Source organism: Brassica napus, chromosome C5, assembly GCF_020379485.1.
Source record: "Brassica napus cultivar Da-Ae chromosome C5, Da-Ae, whole genome shotgun sequence".
NCBI lineage: Eukaryota > Viridiplantae > Streptophyta > Magnoliopsida > Brassicales > Brassicaceae > Brassica > Brassica napus.
The window spans coordinates 30,828,894-30,853,859 of NC_063448.1; the positions used below are offsets into that span (position 1 = coordinate 30,828,894).

At 38.7% G+C, this 24,966-nt stretch overlaps 2 protein-coding genes and 1 non-coding gene across 3 annotated transcripts; 1 reads left to right on the forward strand and 2 right to left on the reverse strand.

The window, feature by feature from the left end:
• Positions 1 to 4,032: 4,032 nt before the first annotated feature.
• LOC125587203 lies at positions 4,033 to 5,246 on the reverse strand. Its single transcript, XM_048757401.1, has 3 exons — positions 4,932 to 5,246; positions 4,617 to 4,827; positions 4,033 to 4,544 (listed from the first exon to the last, which is right to left on the reverse strand). Exons 1-3 carry the CDS (start codon positions 5,244 to 5,246, stop codon positions 4,033 to 4,035), a joined length of 1,038 nt encoding a protein of 345 aa, XP_048613358.1.
• A 7,901-nt stretch (positions 5,247 to 13,147) lies between these two features.
• On the forward strand, positions 13,148 to 13,253 carry LOC125588146. Its single transcript, XR_007324540.1, has one exon. It is a non-coding gene; the product is annotated as a small nucleolar RNA R71 (small nucleolar RNA).
• A 9,000-nt stretch (positions 13,254 to 22,253) lies between these two features.
• Positions 22,254 to 24,088, reverse strand: LOC106451808 (gamma carbonic anhydrase 2, mitochondrial). Its single transcript, XM_013893788.3, has 4 exons — positions 23,838 to 24,088; positions 23,462 to 23,731; positions 23,230 to 23,381; positions 22,254 to 22,745 (listed from the first exon to the last, which is right to left on the reverse strand). The coding sequence occupies exons 1-4, from the start codon at positions 23,950 to 23,952 to the stop codon at positions 22,452 to 22,454; spliced, it is 831 nt and encodes a 276-aa protein (XP_013749242.2). The 5' UTR covers positions 23,953 to 24,088; the 3' UTR covers positions 22,254 to 22,451.
• Positions 24,089 to 24,966: the final 878 nt, after the last annotated feature.

The window sequence follows — 24,966 nt, forward strand, 5'->3', positions numbered from 1 at the left end:
AGAAGGATATGAGACGACAACTCATCACCTTCCTCCCCACTATTCACAAACTCATAAAAAGCGCTATCCGATTACCATAAAAAGAAAGCCGCGGAGCAGCAGGGATTCAAAGCCACACACGGCCAGTCCCGAAATACAAACAAGGCCATTCAAGGCCGAAACATAAAAACATAAAAAAAATCTCTCGCAAGAGATCTAACCCAAGTCATCCTCAGAACTCACGCCCCCTCTTCACCCGCTGCCTCGTCTGAGCCTGGAGCCGCGCCACCTCCGTTTTCTCCGACCATCGGGTCATTCCCCTCTGGGTCTTCTGAACACGTCGGAAGGAAGCACGCGGATTTCAGGTCGGCCAGGATGAGACCAAAATCTCCATCCTCGGCCGCCATATCTCCCTTGCAGCCGGACAGTCGGGCCTCTTCGGCCTCCAAGGTCGGGGGAGTCTCACTTTGGAACGACCGAACCACGGCCATCCCGCCCTCAATCGTCGCCAATGCTAGATCCCTGCTCTGGATACACTCGAGGGAACCCAGGGAAGCAGAAATCTTTGCCAAGCGAGCTTGAAACTCCGCGCGAAGGGCATCCGTAGCCTCTTGGATCCCGCAGCTCGCTAGTCCCGCGTCACCCTCGATCTGACGCTGGAGTCGACGCAGCTCCGAGGATTTGGCCTTCCTGGCCTTCTTTTCCTTAAGCAAGGAACTCGCCGTCTTCCCAAGGTCCCTCTCGAGCTCTCCTATCGCGACCTCGAGTTTCGACACTTTCGCAGAGTGAGAGTCCTTGACAGCCGTCAGCATGGTCTCGGTTTCAGACCATCTGCCCTGAAGCTCCATCAACTCCTCGGAAAGGCGACAGGTCTCAGAACCACACTCGCTGATCATCCCATCGATCAATGATATGAACTGCGAACAAAAAAAAATTCTTAAGACTAAGCCCGAGAAAAAATGCACAAAAGACGATCGAGAATTCGAACAAGAGACAAACCTTTCCGCGAAGTCCCGATGCTAGGCTCGATCCACCTTGCTGCGAATTCTCCCCGTCACCACTCTTGGCAAGTTTTCTCTTGCGGCTCTTAGGCTGAGTAGCCAGGACAGCGCTAGGAGCACGCAATGCCAGAACGATTTCTTTCCTGGCTGGAGGAGGAGGCATAGAGTCAGCGGCCTTCTCCTTGTCCTCGACAAGGATCGGAGTCGTGGAAGATCCCGGAGGTAGGGCTTGCGGAAGAGAAGCCATGACCTCGGTCTCCTGACACGGGGCAACGACCTGCGCGGAAGAAGACGGGAACTCGGAGCCAGCTTGAGCTAGTTCTTTCTCGGCTTGGCGACGAACTAGTTTCTCTCGGAGAGAAAGATGATCGGCAACACAAGCCGGCGCTTCAGCCGGAGAAGTTAGAACTGGAGCCGGAGAAGTGGCCTCGCCCATCTCGACGTCGGAATCTCTCTTATCACCTTGGGAGGAAGACATGTTGAAAGGAAAGTTATGAAACTAGAGAGGTTTTTGAAGGAATGAAGAAGGGAAAGTGTGAAGAAAATGAATGACAAGAGCTCACTACTTATAGAAGTATGGGTACGGAATATTGTCTCGACAACTTTTGTCCGCGGAGTTTAAAATGTGAATTTCGTCCAATACGCTTAACCTTGTCAAAGTCATCTATCCGCCCGCTAGAGTCACAACTCTAACGGGCTGGGGGTCTAACTGTTGGGGTCAAAAACGGTTACGACAAATTTAACATTCAAAACGTCCGAGGAAGAAAATAAGAATTTCTTCGAAGGGTACTTTTCGAAATAGATTCTTCCTTACGAAAAAGCTTTACGGAAGAAAGAATCGAGACGTCCGACGAAAGCTCGAAACAGGTCGTTACGCAATGACCGAACATCTGTCCCGCTCGGTCGCTACATAGTGACCGAGCGATCGTCCCGCTCGGTCGCTACGTAGCGACCAAGCTCAAGCCAAAGCACGGTCGCTACGAAGCGACCGAGCTCAGGCCAAAACTCGGTCGCTACGTAGCGACCGAGCGCTCGTCCCGCTCGGTCGCTACGTAGCGACCGGGCTCGAGCCAAAGCTCGGTCGCTACGTAGCGACCGAGCGATCGTCCCGCTTGGTCGCTACGTAGCGACCGAGCGATCGTCCCGCTTTGTCACTACGTAGCGACCGAGCTCGGCCAAGCTCGGTTGCTACGTAGCGACCGAGCGATCGTTCCGCTCGGTCGCTACGTAGCGACCGAGCTCGAGCCAAAGCTCGGTCACTACGTAGCGACCAAGCGCTCGTCCCGCTCGGTCGCTACGTAGCGACCGAGCTCGAGCCAAAGCTCGGTCGCGACGTAGCCACTGAGCTCTGCCAAGCTCGGTCGCTACGTAGCGACTGAGCTCTGCCAAGCTCGGTCGCTACGTAGCGACTGAGCGCTCGTCCCGCTCGGTCGCTACGTAGCAACCAGGCTCGAGCCAAAGTTCGGTCGCTGGGTAGCGATTGAACCCTTCCGAACATCGACAGACATCAATCCATGCATTCTCGTCAAACCATCAAATGCTATCTCCCGAAGACCGTAGCAAGCTCAGTCTATGTTTCCGCTATTCTAAATCATCGATCAAACTTTGCGAATTAATAACCGCGGAAAGTTCGTTCTTTATCGAAAGAATTCGTAGTAAACGTGTTGAGTCGGAAGACGGCCCAAAGGGACCTAAAACACGACTCGAGGCCCATCCTATGATTTCTTAACCAAAAGCCCGTAAACCACAGCACGGTTTACGCTTGGTCCACAAGGAAGGATAAATGTCAAGTTTCCGCGGATAAATACGGAAGTTTTGAAGATAATTGTGAAGATCGGGAAAAATGGAATATCTCTATTTTTATGCTATGACGGCTTAAGGGCAGAAGAGTAAACGCGTAAACTGTCCTTGGAGCTAGTATATAAGGAGTCCTAGGCGAGGAGCATGGGGAGAGAACTTTTTCAGAGCAAACTTAGCACTTAGAGCAATTTAGGCAATTTTCCGTTTTTTGTTATTTCGAGCTGCGACTCAATTAGGTTTAGCCGTCTTAGGGTTGCTAGAACTAGGAATCTCGCCGACAGCTCTCGAGCCCAGGCTTATACCTTGTTGTAAACACTCATACGCAAATTCGGAATAAGATCTTCTTTGCTCTCTTTTTCGATTTCTTATACTTTATCGTTGTTATTCTCGTGTTCTGATTGCTTGACGTGTGGTAATTAGCAGATATCCGGGTCCTCTGGGAAATTAGGGTTTTCCTAGTTTCCTTATTTAAACGGAAATCGACAGTGCGAATTTCGGTTCCCACAACTATTGTATTGTGCTGTGAGTAACAGGCTGATGTAGCACGCTTTTGGTTGTAACAAACTTATGTAATTTGCTTGCAGCAGACTTAAGTATTAGTCCTCTTTTACATAAGACTTTTACAGAAGTTTGCTACTCGATTACTATCTAGACATCATCTTTTTATCAGTATATTAGTCTTTTTAGCTCATATTCGACCAAACATACAACTTTGAGACAACTAAGAGACTTACGCATTAGTCTTCTTTAGAAAAAGACTATAAAAGAAGTATGCGTTCTGCAAAAGAAGACTACAAAAGAAGTCTGCATTATGTAACAGAAGACTAACACATTAAGACATAAGAAATAAGACATAAGACAGCATCCAAAGCATAAGACAACATCCAAAGCAATAATACAACTGATAAGTTCCACACATAAGACATAAGACATAAGACAACATCCAGGACAATAAGACAACATCCAAAGAAATAAGACAACATCCAAAGTAACAATACAACTAATAAGTTTCACACATAAGACATAAGACAACATCTAAAGCAATAAGACTGACAACACATGTTTAACCTAGACAGTTAGGACGAGTGTGACCCGATTGTTTGCACTAGGAGCAACTATAATCCTTGTGCAAATTTCGCGGTTGGTTTTCCCTTATCCTGGAAATTTATAGCCAAGACTGCCACCTCGACTTCTTTTGCCTACCCGGACCACGCTTGACATCTGGAGGAAGACATTTACGTGCGTTACAAGCTCATTCTTCATTGGCAGGTGATGTGTCATCAGTGTTGGGAGATTCCAAAAAGTCACTTTTGGGATATATATTTGCCGCGTATGCTGCATAAAGATAATTCTTTGAATAGGATGGGCATCCAAGCGTAGAGACATGAATATTTGCATCCTTTGCAGCTGCAATGGTATGTGAACAAGGTATCTTCTCAATATCAAACACACTACATTGACACCTTCGAAGTTCCAAGTCATAAACACAATCTCGATGTCCTCCTCTCACAACAAATTGCCAACCATCAATACGCTCCACATTCATCATATCTGCATACTCTTCACGAATAGCCAACAAGTTTTCAACTCCCCGATTATGATGTGAAGTGAGACTCAAAGCATCTTCTCTCCTTTTAAAGAACCACCTTCCAAGCTTCTCGCGTATAAATTCTAAAAGGAATGAGACTGGGAATCCTTTGGCTGGCTTAAGTGCGGAGTTGATAGATTTTGCGATCTTGCTAGTCTTTATATTGTATATGTCACCTTGAAATTAAACTCATGACCATAACGAGACGTCAGAATTCTCCAAATATGTTTCAAGGTTGGGGTTGATACTCCGTATCTCATCCATGTATCGGTTAAAATCGAAAAGTGTATGTGCATAAGCAGCGCCTTTGACCAAGTACAACATCTGATTTCCCTTGAACTTTTGGACCATGTTCTGTTGTAGATGATAATAGCATATTCCTCGTCTTGCCCAAGGGAAAACCTTCTCACACGCCTTCTTAAAGGAACCGTGCTTGTCAGAAACTATCACAAAAGCATACTGATCAGAAACACATCTCCGCAATTGGGTAAAAAACCATTCCCACGACTCATCATTCTCCGCATCCACAGTCGCAAAAGCCAATGGAAAAATCTGAAAATTACCGTCTTGGCAGCCGCAACTAGCATAACTCCTTCATACTTCCCACGTAGATGAGTCCCATCCACCACAATAACCCTCCTAAGATAGGTAAAACCAGCTATCGAAGCTCCAAAAGATAGGAATAGATACTTAAATCTGTTTTCACCATCTTTATCAAGACATGTGACAGTACCCGGATTCGATATCTCGATCTGACGCAAATAAGAATGAAGATTCTCATATCCATCTTCTGTTGTTCCTCTCACCAACTCTTGCGCAGATAACAAAGCTCTGTACGAAGTGTTGTAATCTAGCTTCATCCTAAACATGTTCCTCATGGCGTCTTTGATATGCTTCAGAGTAAGCCCATCTATAATCCCAACCCGATATATCAATAGTCTTGCAACATATTTCGGAGTATAATGTTTCCATTGAGCCATTCGATCCGTCACTGAACATGTATGAGTTTTCAAATATTTTGTTACCCAAAATGTCTTCGGCCCATGCTTCACACTCGATCTAAGCTTCCAACCACATCCTTGAACACGACACTTAGCCACATACAGACTTCAGCTTTGGAACAAGCTCAGCCTTACTAGCAAAACTCTGACCGACATATATATTGTCCTTTAAGGACAACGATCTTCCTTCACCACCAGAGCATTGTGCTTTATGACCATCATAAAGCGTTTCATTTGCATCCTCTTCAGAATCCTCATCTTTCACTTTACCATAATCATTGTAGTTTACACCATCGTCAACATCAACAACATCAGCAGTTGCTTGAACATCATCAGCAGCTGCTTGAACATCATCAGCAGCTGCTTGAACATCATCAGCAGCGTTACTATCTTCATCCCACTCTTCACCAGTATCTTGACCAGTATATTCATCAGCAAAAATACTATCATCACCATCTGATACCACTCAAATTACCCTAAGGAGTGTTACTCTCATCAAAAGAGGTTCAGATGTAGTACTTAGGGATCGCATCCACAAGGAGCTAGGGAACAATTAAATCTAGTCTTTATTAATTCTAAAGGTTGTAATGTTTTAAATAAAATTGCAATAGTAACTAGCGAGTAAATAATAAATGTAACTTAGGTTGGAAATGATATTAGATGCAGGGCCACTATTCAGGTGTTGGAGATTATAATTCCTATAGATGCCTAACTGTTGCATGCATAATATATTAGAGCACATTCGCTTAACTCAGTGATCAGCTGTCGCATGTACCACTGGTTAACAGACTAGATCTTGTGTCTCACCGGTTAGATGCAGACACAAGAGAGTGTCGATCGATAGTCTATTAAGACGTCGACCGATACACTTTTGCCAACATCGATCGATTGTCAATTGAGGATATCGATCGATGGGTTCTAGCCAGGCCTATGCGCGAGTATGAAAATGCTCTACTAAGATTCTAAATTGGCGGTTAGCCCTCTCTAGCAATCCTAGTATGATAGATAGATGTCAGGATGGGATAACAAGGGTGCTTGAATATGCAATCCTATGATCATGTTCTAGTTAGCTAGGCTAAAACAAGCAATGAATACAAATCTATCATGAATATCACAACAAGGCAGATCTATAGTTTGGGGCTAATCCCACAAACCTATCTGAACCCTGGATCTAACAGTTGAACTACTCAGACATAGCAAAGCAATTCATATCAATGGATAAATAGAAACTCATAGAATAGATGATAAAGAAATGAAACAAGGAGTTCCAATCACAAGTGATCTTCTCTCCCAAATGAAACTTGTAACAAAACTAGGTCTAGAAAAGAAAAGCTCTCCCTGCCGTCAAACACTTAGGCAGTATATATTCTACTAGGTTAAAAACTCGTCAGGGCATTTTGGTAATTTGGCTTGGCCTTGGTTTTTAAGTCTGCTGAATCCAAAATGTCGCGTCTGGTGTCTCGACATCGATCGACGGTACATGTGTACATCGATCGATATTAATCTTCATCTGTCGAGGCATTTCCTGATATCGATCGTCAGCACTGATGCGAATCGATCGATTATTCTTCCTCTCGTCGACCTCTAAGTGGTCAGCTCGGGTGAAATGTCCTTTATGTTCCAAAATGCTCCAAAGTCATAGCTTTACTCCGAAATGCACCTGAACCTGAAAACATACCTAGAAGAGTAGAAAACATAGATATATATATATAGTAAAATAGTAATATACCATGGATAAAAATGGGTCAAATCCAGGGTATATCAACTTCCCCAGACTTACTCTTTTGCTTGTCCTCAAGCAAAACATACAGGCAGTCTCTCTGAAAGAGGTTTGAAAATATTTGGGAACTTAAGATTTTAAAAACATAGAAATCTTTCCTCAACCATTTTCCAACCACATTTAAACAGTCCTAATCACAAAAGCACACTATGCAATATCCTAGCTTAGCAACCATTTCTAACATAACACAACTCATCAATTCACGTCTGACATCCCCTCTACTGATTTCATTTCTTAGCATAAATATAAAGTGAATGCTTTACCTTGGGAGTATCGATCACAGGATGCAAGGATTTCAGACAGGTATCTGGAGTTGCAGGTAAAAGTTAGTTCCTAGTTTCTCTCTCTCTAAATTTCTCTCTTGAGTCAAAGTCTGCTTCCATTGCAGGATGAGTGACCGAGATTGGACAGGCTTCCATGAATCAAAACTTAATGGTGGTTGCCACCAAGTTCTGTTCACTTCTTTTTGACCTATATCCAAGAGTTCTTTGCGAAAGCGAGCCTTGAAGATTGCCGCCTCCAAGTCCCGTTTCAAACTCTTTTATTTTAGTCTTTATGAATCAAGCCTTAATGGTTTTAGCCACCAAGTCCTGTTCAGACTCATCCTAATTAAACAATAGATCTTTCTTATATTTTTTTTATTATTTATTATTATATTTTTTTTTCAATGGAACTAATCTAGGGTCGAAATCTAGAGAGAGAAAATGTGATAAATAATCTAAAACCAGGCGTTACCTTCCAGACCTATCTGAAGAATCCGATCCCATGTATACCAAGCCCCAAGACAAGCGGTTATGTCAGGTTTAGTGTTGGAAATCAGCTTTGGTTACTTCATACGGTTCAAGGCAAGTGTGTAGTTGATAGGTTGATCTGCTTTAGCATCTTTAGTGCTATCTGCAATCGGTAAATCTAAAATGGTGCTAAAGATTGGTTAGATATTCATGTTTAAACCAGTATAAGATTATAGTCCCTATTTTCGATAGCTAAGCATAATTTATTTGAAATTCCTTTTTACGTAAGAATAAAATAAATTATATCAGTAAATCTCCCCCCAGACTTAAATTACACTGTCCCAGTGAAACTCAGCCGGAGTTATGATGAAAAGTGTATGATGTACGAAATGTAACAAGTAGGTAAGATACATCTGACCGGTTAGATATCGATCGATGGGTAAGTGTTACATCGATCGTCGTGTGGTTGCCTATGTCGAACGATGTCGACGTCTCGTCGTCGGTCAATATTAAGGTCTTCCTACTTGGGTCTCCTAAATCTGAAAGAAATAAGACGAAAGAAATTAAATGCTAGCTAATAAAACCAAAGTAAAATACCTAATAGTGGGTTGCCTCCCACTCAGCGCTTGGTTATAGTCATTTAGCTTGACTGTGGTAGTGATTGGCTATTGGGTGGAGAAGCAGCTGCTTGTTGGAAAGCAAGCATCCACGTCATCTCTGCGCATTCTGGACCATGATGCAATGAAACTTCTTGTGGCCTCATCATTTCTCGTCCATTTGTCATCCATCTTCCCAAGTACATTGGAGATGTTCTGTAGCCTTTCTTGAATGTTGTCAATGCTGACCTGGTGCCAGCCTATGTTGTCATAGGCGTATGCTGAAAGATCTGTCAGTTCCTTTTGCATTGACTCCACTGTCTTGTGTATCAGCTGCTCGCCGATTGTTGTAGACTCGGCGTCGATCGATGCGATTATGTGTTCGTTGGTCGATCTCGGTGAGTTGCCGTCGATCGATTTTGCCTTTGTCCTGTCGATCGATGCTGATATCTGATGTTGAGCTGCGAGTTGCCTCTGAATGGCTTTGACTTCTTTCTGTAGCCATTCTGCGTGGTTGTCTAGTCCACTGATTTTGTTGTCGAATGGAAAGTAGATGTCATCGCAGCGTTTGTCAAGTCGTTCCTCCATGTTGTCTAGAGCAGTGTAGATCTTGGATGTGATCTTGTCAACTTCTGCTGCTGTGTAAGGAAGTAACTCCACAGGTTCCTGCCATCGATCCAGGGTCCTCTTAGCCTGTCGATCGATGTTGATTTTTCCTGCAAAAAACTTTGATTAGTAATGTTCTCAATATCCTTTTGGGCATCAAGTAATTGACTAGACAATTTGTTTAAATCTATCATGACTGGTGATATAAAACGGTCATGCATATCCTCGTAAGTCCTCAGCCTCTCATTCATTGCTGAGACTTTGGCGTCGAGCGATGTGAAGGTGCACATGTCGATCGATGTGGCTGGATGTTGGTCCTTCTTGCGAATGGTGTCCAGGTCTTGCTGTAGTAGCTCGATTTTGGTGCTTAGCCAGTCCACGTTGTTGTTGAGAGGGCAGTAAACGTCGTTTATCCTTGTGTCGATGTATGAGACTTCCCATTCATCCCTGTGTTGTGTTGAGCATCGCGGTTCTGCAAGGGTTTGAGCTGTAAGAAGACTGACGTCGATCGATTTTGCAAATGGTGCGTCGATCGATGCTGAGGTCGTAGCTTCCTTCTCAAATTGCTGACGTAAACTATCAATTTCTGTCCTCATTTCTGCCATACATCTGAAAAGCTCATTGTAGCCTCTATCCAAAGGCTGATGTGTTTCATCTACCAGTGTTTTGAGCTCCTCTCCCAGTTTCTCCTGAGCTCCACAAATACCAAACACCATTTCATCGATTTCTTCTTTGGTGTAGAGTTCTGGTGCCAGTCTTGTGAGTGTGAAGGAAGTGGCATGTTCTGGAAGACAGATGTGGCTCTCTTCAAAAAGAGATGCTCTTTCCAGTATTTTCCTGATGTTGTCCTTTGTGACAGGTATCATCTCACCAGCTGCGCTTCGTGCGTGTCCACGCTCATCTCTGTAGACTCCATATTCGTCCCTTTGTTCCCAAGTGAACTTTCTGGCTCCATACATGTCGAAAGCGCGGCTCCCACATTCATAGCGTCTGTCGATCGACGTCGGATTATCCATATCGATCGACGTTGGTGTTACCCTGTCGATCGATGTCTCCATGATACCGTCGATCGATGCTTGCCCTTTTGGTTGGCGTGATAGATCTGGGTTGGTCTCTGTTGTGGTGACTCCTGCGTGGTTGTTGGGATCTGTTAGAATGACGTCTGGAGTGCCACGTTGCTGTGAGAACAGGTTGTCGGGTCCATTGGTTACTTGAAGGATGTCTGCTATGTCCTCTCTGGACACTTGTAAAATCCTTCCATCCATTGCACGTGCGTTGCCATCTGGATCCCTGAAAATACCAAATTCATCAGGTGTTAGAAAACCGTAATCAATGTTTGCATAATTATTCTTTTTAGAAATAGAGAGATTAGGGTTTAGAGTAGTATCGATCGATGTAGATACAGTTACATCGATCGATGGCAGAGTAATTTCTGCAGAATTTGTGTTCTTGAGATGATTGCTCTTCATGGATTTTTCTGTTGATGTAGAAGGAAGAGTGTTCATCTTATTTGCTTGTGTGTTTTCTCTGATGTGTGTAGGTGGTTTCGGGGGTGCAAAACGATTTATATAGGTATCTGTAAACCTAGTTAGGGAGGGAATATTCTCCTGCTCCTGAATTTTCGCTGCGGCGCGAATATCGATCGATGTTCCTTTACTGGTGTCGATCGATGTGAGCGGTTGTTTTGCTGGACGAGGGTGGGTATCGACCGATGTGGAGTGCACAGCGTCGAACGATGTTGGAAACGTGTTGGTGAAGTTGTGTGTTTCAAGTCTTTCATCCTGCAAAGACATTTCTATTGCACGTTCTTTCCAGTAATCCTCATCGTATTCCTCGGTATGTTCCTCATGAGGTGAAGTAATTACAGTGTCAACTGCAAAACTTTCATGGAAACCATTGTCTGCCTAACTGCCTATGGAATAATCATCATGTCCTCTCCTGGTTGGAGGTTGGAAGGCAAAATGTTGGTAGCAATGATTAGGTGAAGAGAAATGGTCAAGTGGGTGCATTACGTCGAGTGACGTATTGTTGTGGTCATCGGTCACCATTGACACATTGGAATCGATCGATGGAAAGGTTGTGGTGTCGATCGATTCCGAGTACTCTGTTTCATACTCTGCTCCACAATGGCATGCGCCAATGAAGCCGAGTTCTTTCCCATAATCCACATAATTAATTACATTTCTCTTAGGTCGGATGGGATCGTAGTGGATGTTTGGGTCTATGAGCGTTAGACACAATTTGTTTTTGTTCATGTCACATACAGCTCCTACTGTAGCTAGGAAGGATCTTCCAAGCAGAAGTGAAGAGTTCCAGTTAAGCTCGATGTCTAAGACATGAAAATCTACAGGGACAAGGGCATTACCAATCAGTACCTCCAGATCTCTTATGATGCCTCCGGATTGTTTCTCTGAAAGATCCACGAAGGTGAAGGATTCTGTTGAGGGTTCGATGGTCAAACCAAGCTGGTCCGCCATGATCCTAGGGAGGATACTAACCGATGCTCCTGTGTCACACATTGAATGGGGAAATTCAACACCCTTGACTATGCATGGTATTGCAAACTTCCCAGGATCACTCTTCTTCGTCAATGTGATCCTGTGTTTCATCTTTCCTCTGACTTGATGAAACATTCTCCTAATGTCCTCCTCAGTTACCTTTGTTTCTCTGAAGAACATCCACAACCGGTGTGTGAAGTAAGCTTCATCAAAAGGTTTTTCGATTGGGATTCTGAGGACTCGTTTAGTGAAACCATCCATCTCCTTATCGTTAGCTTCCCTCTTAAGGTTTTTAGGAATCTTCTCCTTCCTTTTCCTTAACCTTCTCCCTTCAGATTCTTGTTCCTCTTGAACATGTTCTGTTGAACTATTTAAAGGGTTGGGTGTTGGTTCGGGTGGGTTTGCTAATGGTTTAGGTGGTGGTCTGAGTGCATTGATGTAATCATTATCGATTGAGGGTAACCGCACTCGGTATGTCAGAGGTGCCTGTCGATCGATGGGAGGTGTGTTGTGACGATCGATGTCGGACTCACTCTGTCGATCGATGGTTGAGTTAACCGATCGATCGATTTTTTCATAGAAAGGGGAGGGTGGGTGAGGATGCTTAGCTGCGAATTCTTCATGAGTTAGAATTCGAACCGCATTGCATTCAGTCGATTTGGCAGACGACGTCGATCGATGACTGGAGTAATCCGTCCATCGATCTTCATCATGGTCTGTCGATCGATGCGAGTTCATCGACATCGGTCGACACCATTGGGATCCGCCGAGACTCATGGAGCTTTCGATTTCGAAATCTCCTTCCTCAAGGTTTTCATTTCTCACCACTTGCCAGAATTCATCATCTATGATGGCATTTACGTGGTGTTTCCCTTTGTCGGCTCCTGCTTCTCTAGCAAAAGCTTCTTGCCTCTTAATAGTCTCGCCCGTCTGAATTACTTGGGTTTCAAGTTTTCTCACCTGAGTCCCTAAGGTCTCGATTTTGGTGTTCAGATTGTTGTAGGCAGAGTCTATCTTACCGTTGAAATCCACGGTGATTTGTTGTTGTCCCAACAGTACTCGATCAAGCATTTCTTCGATCTTGCTTTCCTGAGTTTGGGGTGGTGGATTTTGATAGTAAGAGTTCGAGTAGCTCTTGCTGTTGTTGAAGGGTTTTTGAAATTGTGAACTTTGGTTACTTCTTTGGCCATTTCCAAAGAAGTTTCTGTTTCCGCCCTGGTTTCCAAATTTTTGGAATCCGGTACCTCCGATGTAGTTCACATCTTCTTCTCCTTCGGTATCTGCTACTTCTCCTTCAGCTGAACATACTTGCTTCCTAAGAAGTTCGTGCACCACATCTAACTTAGCTCTTACTTCGTCCATCTGTTCCTTCCCGATAGAGGCTACAGACTTCTTCCGTTCAGAGTCAGTGTTTTTGGTGCTGCTGCTGTTAGCAAGGTTTTCGATAAGTCTCACAGCTTCCAACAGGTTCCGAGTAGTGAAGTTTCCTTCACTCGCCGTATCAAGAGCCATTTGATACTGTAAGGCGAGACCTCGGAAGAAAGTGCTTAGCAGCTGCACTTCATTAAATCCGTGGTGTGGACAGTCTCGCTGGAAAAACCTAAATCTAATCCACGCATCTTTGAAGGACTCTCCAGCCTTCTGCGAGAATGTGGAAATTTTGTTCCGAAGTTCTTCAGCGCGCGCCTCATCGAAGAAGTTTCGTAAGAAAGCATTCTTGATGTCGCTCCAGGATGTTAAAGATCCTGTGGGTTGCTGCCTAAGCCAGTGCATCGCTTCTCCATTCAGCGTGTATCTGAAGAGCTTGCACAGCAGGTAATCTTCGGGGACTCCTTCCATTCGAATGGCAGCGATTAGATCCTCGAACCGTTCCAAATGGTCCATAGGATGCTCGTGCGGTAACCCAGAGTAGGGTATCTGCGACACGAGAGTGTAGTATTGAGGCTTCAGCTCAAAATTCTGCTTCTGGATCTCCGGAAGTCGAATCGCTGATCTGTTGGAATAGTACTCATCTGGGCGATTGTAGTCAGCCAGTGGTTTCGATCGAGCCTCCTCATCTACAGGTTGAGCAGCTCCTGTAGTATCAGCATCAGGGATTACAGTTCCCTGAGCATCTATTTTCTGACCTGTTGCATTACGCAGATGACCGGCCTGGTCATACAGGTTTCCGTTCTCATCCTGAGTTAGAATAATAATGTTTACCATTTTTAACGACACATTATCGATCGACGTACACGGTGTAGTATCGATCGTTGTCGGACGACTGGGATCGATCGACGATGACGGTCTGGTGTCGGTCGACGGTTGGTTGTGCGTATCGATCGTCAACGAAGTGGTTGCGTCGAGCGATGTGGAACGTTGACCTCTACGGATGGTGCGTTCCAAATGAGCAGGATCGTCTGAGAACAGCAAGTCTTTCTCCTTGTTGCTTATGGTACCGCTGGGCATGCACCTGAAAAGACAAGAAAAAGAAAGATTATTAGAAAAGGGGGTAAAGGAAAGAATAAGAACTAATAAAACTAAATCTAATGGCGATCAAAGCTCCCCGGCAACGGCGCCAAATTTAATACCACTCAAATTACCCTAAGGAGTGTTACTCTCATCAAAAGAGGTTCAGATGTAGTACTTAGGGATCGAATCCACAAGGAGCTAGGGAACAATTAAATCTAGTGTTTATTAATTCTAAAGGTTGTAATGTTTTAAATAAAATAGCAATAGTAACTAGCGAGTAAATAATAAATGTAACTTAGGTTGGAAATGATATTAGATGCAGGGCCACTATTCAGGTGGTGTAGGTGTTGGAGATTATAATTCCTATAGATGCCTAACTGTTGCATGCATAATATATTAGAGCACATTCGCTTAACTCAGTGATCAGCTGTCGCATGTACCACTGGTTAACAGACTAGATCTTGTGTCTCACCGGTTAGATGCAGACACAAGAGAGTGTCGATCGATAGTCTATTAAGACGTCGACCGATACACTTTTGCCAACATCGATCCATTGTCAATTGAGGATATCGATCGATGGGTTCTAGCCAGGCCTATGCGCGAGTATGAAAATGCTCTACTAAGATTCTAAATTGGCGGTTAGCCCTCTCTAGCAAATCCTAGTATGATAGATAGATGTCAGGATGGGATAACAAGGGTGCTTGAATATGCAATCCTATGATCATGTTCTAGTTAGCTAGGCTAAAACAAGCAATGAGTACAAATCTATCATGAATATCACAACAAGGCAGATCTATAGTTTGGGGCTAATCCCACAAACCTATTTTGAACCCTGGATCTAACAGTTGAACTACTCAGACATAGCAAAGCAATTCATATCAATGGGTAAATAGAAACTCATAGAATAAATGATAAAGAAATGAAACAAGGAGTTCCAATCACAAGTGATCTTCTCTCCCAAATGAAACTTGTAACAAAACTAGGTCTAGAAAAGAAAAGCTCTCCCTGCCGTCAAACACTTAGGCAGTATATATTCTACTAGGTTAAAAACTCGTCAGGGCATTTTGGTAATTTGGCTTGGCCTTGGTTTTTAAGTCTGCTGAATCCAAAATGTCGCGTCTGGTGTCTCGACATCGATCGACGGTACATGTGTACATCGATCGATATTGATCTTCATCTGTCGAGGCATTTCCTGATATCGATCGTCAGCACTGATGCGAATCGATCGATTATTCTTCCTCTCGTCGACCTCTAAGTGGTCAGCTCGGGTGAAATGTCCTTTATGTTCCAAAATGCTCCAAAGTCATAGCTTTACTCCGAAATGCACCTGAACCTGAAAACATACCTAGAAGAGTAGAAAACATAGATATATATATATAGTAAAATAGTAATATACCATGGATAAAAATGGGTCAAATCCAGGGTATATCACTATCAGACACATCCGTATCATCATCAACTCCAGCTTCTACTTGGCTCTGGCTTGATACACAAAGGTGTACAAAGTGTGTCTTAGTTAACTCGATCAAGTTCTGCACTTTTCTATCATTCGTGACTTGCATATGAGGAGTATCCGGAGCCATTTGCTGTAAAATGACGTGTGGTAAGGAACAAGTTAGCACCACCTTCTCGATTTTCTTTTCCAAACCATAATCTCCTAGTGCCATTTCAAGAAGTTCACCTTGTGTACAACCATCCGGCACAAGACACATTCTCCCTCATTTCCGATTATTGACCACAAACTCCCACAAAGAGCCTTTCACCACCTATTCTCCGTATACAACAGGTATCTGAGCCATTTCTTGCAAAAAATAATACAGGTTTACATAATCAGCGAAGAAATATTTCATGTTTCATAAAACTATAAACGAAGACTTACAAATACGTCTACAATTATTAGCTAACAACATAGTCAAATCAAATGAATTATACGTTCATAATTATAACAAATTTTCTTTTCAAAAGCACTCAAACCCATTAAGATTAACTAACACACATTGTCAAACAAAAAAAACTAGAAAAAACTTAATGAATAATACACAAATTCACATTTTTATAGATTTTTCTATGTAGACTTAAATATTCAGTCTACGAAGATGTAGATGTTCTTTTCAGTTTACCAAAGTAGACTGTCAAATAGGTCTACTCTTTGGGTTGGTTTTTGCAATTGCAAATTTTACGGGTTGCTTTCTATATTTGAAAAAAAGTTGTGATTTTATACATGTAGACTTTCATTTCAGTCTACACTTTAAAAAGGTTAGCTTTTTCAATTGACCAGAAGTCATCCAAGATTTGACTTTCAGAACTATACTTCATATGCAGTCTACATGTTTGAATTTTTTTGAAAGAGGTTAGTTTTGCAATTGACCAAGTTTGACTTCCAATGAGTAGATTGAAATGAACGTCTACGGTTGTGTAGACTTCATCTAAAGTCTACTCTAAAATCCGATGGGTTGGTTTTGCATTTGACCAAAATAAAAAAGTAGAGTTTAGACGCAGTCTACACTTTTTTCTAAGATGAGAAGACTGCATACTAAGTCTACAATTTAATAAATTTTTGATTGCTTTTTTAACTTTTTGGTCAAACACAAAACTAACATATTCAAAGAAGTCAAAATTTTGGTCAAATGCAAAACAGACCTTTTATAGACTACGTTGACAGTCTACAGTTTGTAGACTTCCGGTGAAGTCTACTTTGAAAAGTCAAAAGTTCAGTCAAATGAAAAACTAACCTCTTTTAGATAGACGTCATGGTAAGTCTATCAAAAAATTTATTTTTTGTTGTCAAAGGTAAAGACGGAGACTGCTGGGGAAGTTTGCGTTAGGAAAAAAATTTGTTGGGTCAATTTCAAAACTAACCTGTGCGTTGACAAGTAGACTGCATCGTAAGTCTACACGTAGGTGTAGACATACAAAACAGTCTACTGTCGCGACACAGATCTGAAAAAGAACGAAAACCATGTAAATAGTTACCTTTTTCATGTGTAAAGTTCGTTTCCAACTGTTTCAACCGTCCAAACTCTAAATATGAGCAAAAAGAAGCATCTTTGACGATTCACTAATGAAGAAACTCGAAAATATGAAGTTTGTGATTATGAAAATGAAAGTTATGAGAGTTTTTTAGACAGAAATGTAGAGGAGATGAGAGGAAATGAAGTTTTTTTTGTTTCGAATGAGAAAAAAAAAGTGGTTGAAAATTGAATTCTAGAGCTTTAGAGCAACATTATTGAGGATTTCTTGCTCCTAGATTCTTAAAATACATGTATGTGTATGTATATATTATATATGCGTATGTAATTGCGGGGTTCTAAGCTTTTTGGTTGGGTTACCCGTAAAGGTTAGAACCCCGCAATTACATATGCATATATAATATATACATACACATATATGTATTTTAAGAACCTAGGAGCAAGAAACCCCCAATAATGTTGCTCTTAGAGCTCAAAAATGGTGGTTCATGGTGGTTAGAAAAATTGATGATGATGACATTTTTGTAAATAAGAAGAAATGGTTAGGGTGTATTTGGTTTTTTGTTAATTTCGAAATTAATAAAAAATTAAGTAAAAATGGCAATTTTGTGAATAATTCAAAAACATAGGTATAGTATGGAAAATTTAATGATGAATAGTAATGACAAAAAAAGGGTTGGTTTTAGGTTTGACTTGAAAAAAATGTTGGTTTTGAAAAACTCTCATTTTTTTTTGGTCAATACATAAGGTATCTTTTTATTACAATCTTCATTTATCATCCATAGATATTATTCTTACTTGATAAAATGGTATTAAATTTTCTATTTCCCTTATATGTGTAATGGTTAATTGAAGTGTCTACAATTAAGTTCATCAAACTTAATGACACTTTTTAAAATTGGAAATACCAATATTAGCTTTCTCAAATATTGTAATACATTTAATATTATATATAATACCAAATTTTAATTTTTATATCCGATTGTACACAAAATTTAGGTATATAATTTAAAATAAATTACGTGTCTTAAACTTCTTTTACAAATTCTTTTTACGGTGTCATATATATATACTTGGTATAAAATAAATGCATTTTATATGTAAATGCATATATGTCTGTAGGGCTGAGCAAAAAAAAAAAACCGAATCCGAAAAACCAAACAGAATCCGATCCAAAAAAATAGTACCCAACCCAACTTAAATTTATTAAATTTCTTAATGGGTTCAGAATTTTGGTATTTAAAAAACCGAACCTGATCCAAACTGAAGTATTTCGGGTATCCGAAATAGATATATATATATATATATATATAAGATATATTTAAACTGTCCAAAATACTTGAAAATATATAAAAATAGTCAAAATTAAATGTCTAGAATAGCCAAAATATACTCAAAACACCAAAGATATTTAAAATATCTATTGATTTTCTATCGAAAGATTCAAACCGACAAATTTATATATTAAGTTTAGGTATTACTAGGTGGACCACCCGCACGCATGTGCGAGCATTAACATTAATATTAAATTGATAATTACATATTTACAACTATATAATACTTATGTTACATTTATATAGTTAATATGAAAGATTCGATGTTACATATTGATATTTATATTATGTTCATATGAACAAAGAATACATTAGAACGTTTAGAAAACGATCACATTTAACATTAACCTTAAAACATCAGAAAAATATAATTGAGAAAAAACAAATATTTCACGCATAACCCCAATAAAAAAATCAGCCTAGAAATATAAAAGAGAGATTTGAATTACCTGAGATTTATTATCATTGGTTTCATTGTAACAGCATAGATGATTTATTTAAAGCATAGATGATGATTTCCTTCTCTAAGCATTGAGTCAGAAAAGAGGTAATTCTAACAAAAATATTTAAAGATGTAAACAATCTCCAAAAGATAACAAATTATATATTTGATAGGACAACACCAATGAGTTTCAAAGTTTTTAAAAAGCTTTGAGATTACCTTTCGTTCTCAGACGTACCGAAGAAGATCACGCACAATAAATAAATTGCATTTGATTAGCATACATATCTTATATTATATTCTTGATAAGTGATTTAACTTTATAAAAAAAAAAGAATTACCATTTTCGAAAGGGATGATCAGTTTCTGGATAAACAGAGTCGTCTCTTTTTGTTAGTTGAATCACTACTAATGCAAAAATATAGATAGAGATACAACATGGAGAGGAAGAGAACAAAAATAAATGGAGAAGAAGAATCCTCCATAAAATTACCAGTAATGGTGTTCCCGTCTATGAGTTACTTATTGATTATCATACATCTGCGCAAGATCATAAAAGTAGAATTTAAATTAGAACGATCAAAAACATATGAAAACTTAAAAGATAGATGCGTGAAACTAATGGGGGTGACATGATATTTATATAGCAAATTAGTTTAAGTTTCTAAATGACCTAGTTTTCAAGAGAAGCTATGATATGGAATATCCTCTAATAAATTTTAATTCAGTTATGAGATAAAATATCTTCTAATAAATTTTTAAAGATATTATGGTTATAATATATACATAGTTTTGGTAACTCAAATCTTGCTATATATATATATATATATATATATTTAAATATTGAATGCATGATATTAGGAAAGAAGATATCTCGTCAGTTGATTGCAACTGGTTTTTTGATAAAACAAATCCCACTATAAGGATTTAAATAATAGGTAATAAGGAAAGAATAATGAATTTTAACGTTAAAACCCGTCAACTAAGTTTGTTTTGGGTAAAACCCCCAAACTAAGTATTTAACGAAAAACTCTCTAAACTAACTTTATTTAATGAATTAAACTCTAACAGGTCATAATTACTATAAATACCAGTAAATCTTTAGTTTAGGGGTTTCTACACTAAGTAAACATAGTTGAGGAATTTTACCATTAAAAATGAAAAAAATTCAAAATATTGTAATAGGAGGATAAATTTTCAAAATACATTTTATAAATTAATGTATAAGCTTCTATAAATGACTTAGAACCTCTTATAATAATTTAAAACGTCTGATTTTTATAAATGTATTTCTAATTTTATAAATGATTTACAAAGCATGCATTGAATTATCAGACATTAATAGTTATTATGATACGTTATATACAAATATGATTCTTTCTATACGAATATAAAATCATTATATTAATTCAAACAAACACTTTTTTTATTATTTTATATAATTTATAAATATATATAAAAAATTGATCGTATTATTACTCTTTCATAGTTTCAACAATTAGTTACCATAAATAATTATTTCTAATATTTTTAAATTATTTGGAAAGTGGTAATTGAATTATATTTTCATTTTAGATATAATTATAATAAATAAAATTAAAAAGCATCGGTCAATCAAATTATAACAATTTAAAGAGTTCATTTATGATCAACACGTAATTAAAAATCATTTATGTGACTTCTCAATCAATATATAGTAGGATTTATATTTTTATAAATAATTTATAACACTATATAAATAATTTTAAAATTCTGATAAATTTATTCTGTAAACAACGATAAATAATTTAAAAATCATATTAATAAACATGTTTGGTTTTTGTAATATTTAAAATAGTTATTATATAATTATATTCGAATACAATTCATCAAGTAGAGTATAAAACTATTATAATTATCTCATATAAAAATTCGTTCATTATATTTTATAGTTTATAAATATTAAAAGTAATAAATATAACATTATTAATCTTTTTATAATTTCGAGAATTAGTTGCCATAAATTGTTATTTGTAATATTCTTTAGATTATATGGCAAGTGATGTTAAATATTTTTAGACTTACCTTAAATTTTTAGATCTAATTTAAATAAATAAAAATTAAAAACAATCGACCAATCAAATTATAACAATTTTTTTGAAACTTCACGTATGAGCGACACGTCACCAAACCTCACTAAAGTGACTTCTCTTTTAATATATAGGGGGATGACGTATATTATTCAAATATATATGTAGTATATTATTTTGTTTATAGACTTTGAGAAGTTTAAAATATATAAAGAATTTTAAAAATTTTAAAATAATTTTAATGGGTTATCCAAACCTTCATATCAAAATCAAACCCGAATCGAAATTTAAAAATACTGAATAGGGTTGAAATTTTTGACTCCAAATTCTGAAACCCGAATAAATAGGAATCGAACCTGAATGGGTACCCGAACGCCCATATATATATTTATGTAATATATATTTTTATAAAGTGTTTCATCCCGCGCTTTGTATAACACTAATTATGAAAAAAAACAAATATCAATATATAAAAATGACCAATATCCGCGCGGTGAACGGATCAATCTCTAGTAATAATTAAAGATAGAACATAAGTTAACTTTTCTATATTTTTCTACAATAAAATAAAACACCAACAATATATATTGTATTTTATTAATAGCAAAGACCTTAGGTTAGAACCGAGACATGCATATTCTACATTTGGATAGATAATAGAGAAGACTTTACAATATGAATTATAAATTTATAAAACGTATAAGATTATAGAGAACGTCTATTTTTATCCTTGTAAAAAGAGTTATAATATACATTCAAACAATTTTAGATTAACATATTCCAAATTATTTTTGGAAATCAATTTTTGTATATCAAAAGATGTAAAATAATCTCATGATGTAAAATAATTTTATGATGGCATTGTTTTTCATATTTTTTATTTAATATCATTTCTAATAATTATTTTCGTTATTATGTGGACAATTATGTCCAAAAATAACCAATTAATGCAAAAGTATAAAATGACAATATTCTCATTACGGTCTATTTTTCCCATTTTTCCAATATTCTTTGGGACATAACGGATTATGGATACTGCAAATTTTCTGGATATCCGCTCCAGACTTGTATCCGCTCCAGACCTAATTTATAACTTTCTCATGTCAAATTCCCAAGTTGACTCCAAAAGTCAGTCTGTCTTTTTACACTTTTTAATTAGTGTAAAATCTTTATTTTTCATTTGCAGTTTGCTTTTGAGATTACAATTTTCAGTTAGTTAACTAGATTGTTTTTTAAGACTCAGCGAATACATGAGGGAAAATTGTAGTCCTATTCAACTGCGCCTGATCCACTCCACGCCCCTTTCAAGTTTGTAATGAGTATAAGAATACCCCGTACATTAAAAGGAGGAATATATCAGACAGAAGAAGAGAAAAAGGATGAATGCATCTTGTTTCTCTTTTTGCAATTGTTACTCGAAGAAATGACTTCATAAACCATAATGCAACAGTACATGTTCTTTCGGCATTATTGGGCAAGGCTATTCCCATGCTTGCTCGGGATAAAAGGCAAAACCAAAAGATATTATCTCTCTTGACTCTGCAGAGAACCAATCCTGTCTTGAAAGGATTTAACACAAGAAAAAACACAACCTGAGACGAGCGTATCAGTAGTGAGTAGTTGGAACCCTGGTGGTGGTTTTTTCTGGTAAGACATTGTCTGGAAGAATCAACTCGGCTGGAGTTTCACGGACAATCCCAAGCATTGAATCATAATCCTCATCCTTGCGTGCATATTTCTTCCTAAGCGCTCTCTCAACCTCGATCTCATCAAATGACTTTGAATTCTCTGCGGCATGAATATGTGCAAGATTGATGTAGTTCTCTGCTGACTTTGAGATATATGCTATCTCTTCATCTGTTAACTTCCTCATAAACTTAGCTGGATTCCCTCCCCAAACCTGCCACATGAATTGATGAACATATGTCTCCTTCAAATTATATATTCTCAAGTTGAATGTTGAATAAAGTAGTTCCTAGCAGTACAAGGAATCATCTTAATTCTTAATCGAACAGATTGAAACCACCTATTACTCCAGTCACCTTAGTTTCAGATTTAGAAAAATGAAATACGAGTATACGACTAGTAGGTCGAACTGAAGCTGGTCAAGCCTTAGCTAGAGGTCTACTTTAACTAGCTTAGGAACGAATGTAGCAGATTATCGCTACTGTTGCTTGGTTAGCTAGCACTTAGTGAGGGCGGAGTTTAATGTGGTGGTTTGGAAACTTTTAAGCTTTGGACAGCTTCTGGGTTCTAGACAACAAAACCTAGGCTTTTATTTTTGGTTCTGGTTACTTGTTGATTCAATGGTCGTAATTCACTTTAGAGAGACAAAGCAAACGTAGTAGAAAGTAAACTACAAGAAAAAGGGAAGAGAAATAAACCTCTCCAGAAGGAATTCGCGTGTTCTCTTTGACAATAGAACCAGCAGCAACCATGGCATGCGTCTCAACCACCACACCATCGAGTAGTGTAGCTCCCATACCAACAAATGCGTCATCCTCAACCGTACACCCATGTATGACAGCACTATGACCTGCTCGGTTTCATGTTTGCAGACATATTGTTTCATGAAACAGATATACCAAAGCTGATAAGTCACTTGTTAAGGTTTACCTACTGTGACGTTGTCCCCAATCGTAGTAGGTAAAACCTTCCCACCAAGGTTGGTTTTTGCAACATGTACAAGAGAATTATCTTGGATATTCGTCCCCGATCCAACACTGATGTTATTCACGTCACCTCGAAGAACACAGCCATACCAAATAGAGGAGCCTTTCCCGATTTGAACGTCACCAATAACAGAAGCACTTGGAGCCACGAACACATCCTTATCCACCAATGGAGATTTATCAAACACATTCATCAACGTCCGATGCCTCGATACTGGAATATAACAAACAAGCAAACAAGAATTAAAAACAAGATCAATCCGACCAGATAGTTCTTGAATCACCATACGGATTGGATCTAGGGTTTGAATGTGGCTTACGGTGTTCTTCGAAGCGGTGGCTCCCTTGAAGAAGAGAACCGACACGATCAAGAGCTTGGCCAGAGCCACGGATCCACTTTCCCACTGTGTAAATTGCTCGTCCTAGGGTTCCCATTTTCGATTACCACAGACAAGGGAGCCAATTTAATCTCTTATGGGACAAAGGACAAAAAAAAAAAATCTACAACCACCAAACCTAATCTATCGTGGGACAAACATGTGTAAATTATAATTTTACCCTCTTAATGAAATTTCAACATCAGCCACTACATCAGAATCCTTCATGTTATATTGTGAGCCGTCCGATCTTTAGGATGGAATATTTACAATAATGTCATTAATGAATTTTACCTCTTAGCCATCGAATTTTAAAAATGTGTTTTAATCTTGACCATTGAATTTCACCAGCTTCTTCTCTCTCGCCTGGGTCCCACAGAAATTTTAATCATTCTTCTTTTTCTTCATTTCTTCCTCAACCATACTCAACTATTACGAAAATTCATTGAGTACACCATCCAAAGTTCTCTTCTTCAACTCTTCACCCACAAACATTTACCTCTGTTTCTTAGGGTTTTTCTAAAGGTTAGGGCACCGTGAAACAGCCCATTTGCGTCATCCTTGGTTCTGAAATCGATTCGTAGGTGTACAATCATGTTTCTGTGTTGTCATACAGGTACAACTAGTAAAACTGAAATAGGTTATACTGGTATAACTGGTACAACTATTTTTAGTTTACTAAAATAAGTTCTACTGGAATAACTTGTACAACTATGCAGATTTTGAAATTTAAATATCTTTTGGGTATTCCATATTAATAAAACAATCAAATGATCTATTTTTTAAGTGTTTGGATAAAATTTTTTGTGTGTTGTATTGTTTTTTTTTTGTTTTTTGGATTTCTAACTCCATCACATAAATTTGCGTGATCTACCTTATAATTTTAAGGTTTGTTAAATTGTTTGTCCACATATTTTTTACAAAACATACATGACAAGTATTTTAACAATAGTCATGATTCTATTGTATCCGGGCAAAGACATGTAAACATAAATAAGTGGTACAACTAAAGTAATGGTATTTTTTCTTTGGTACAACTAATATTTTCAGATTTCACTGCCAAAGTACAACT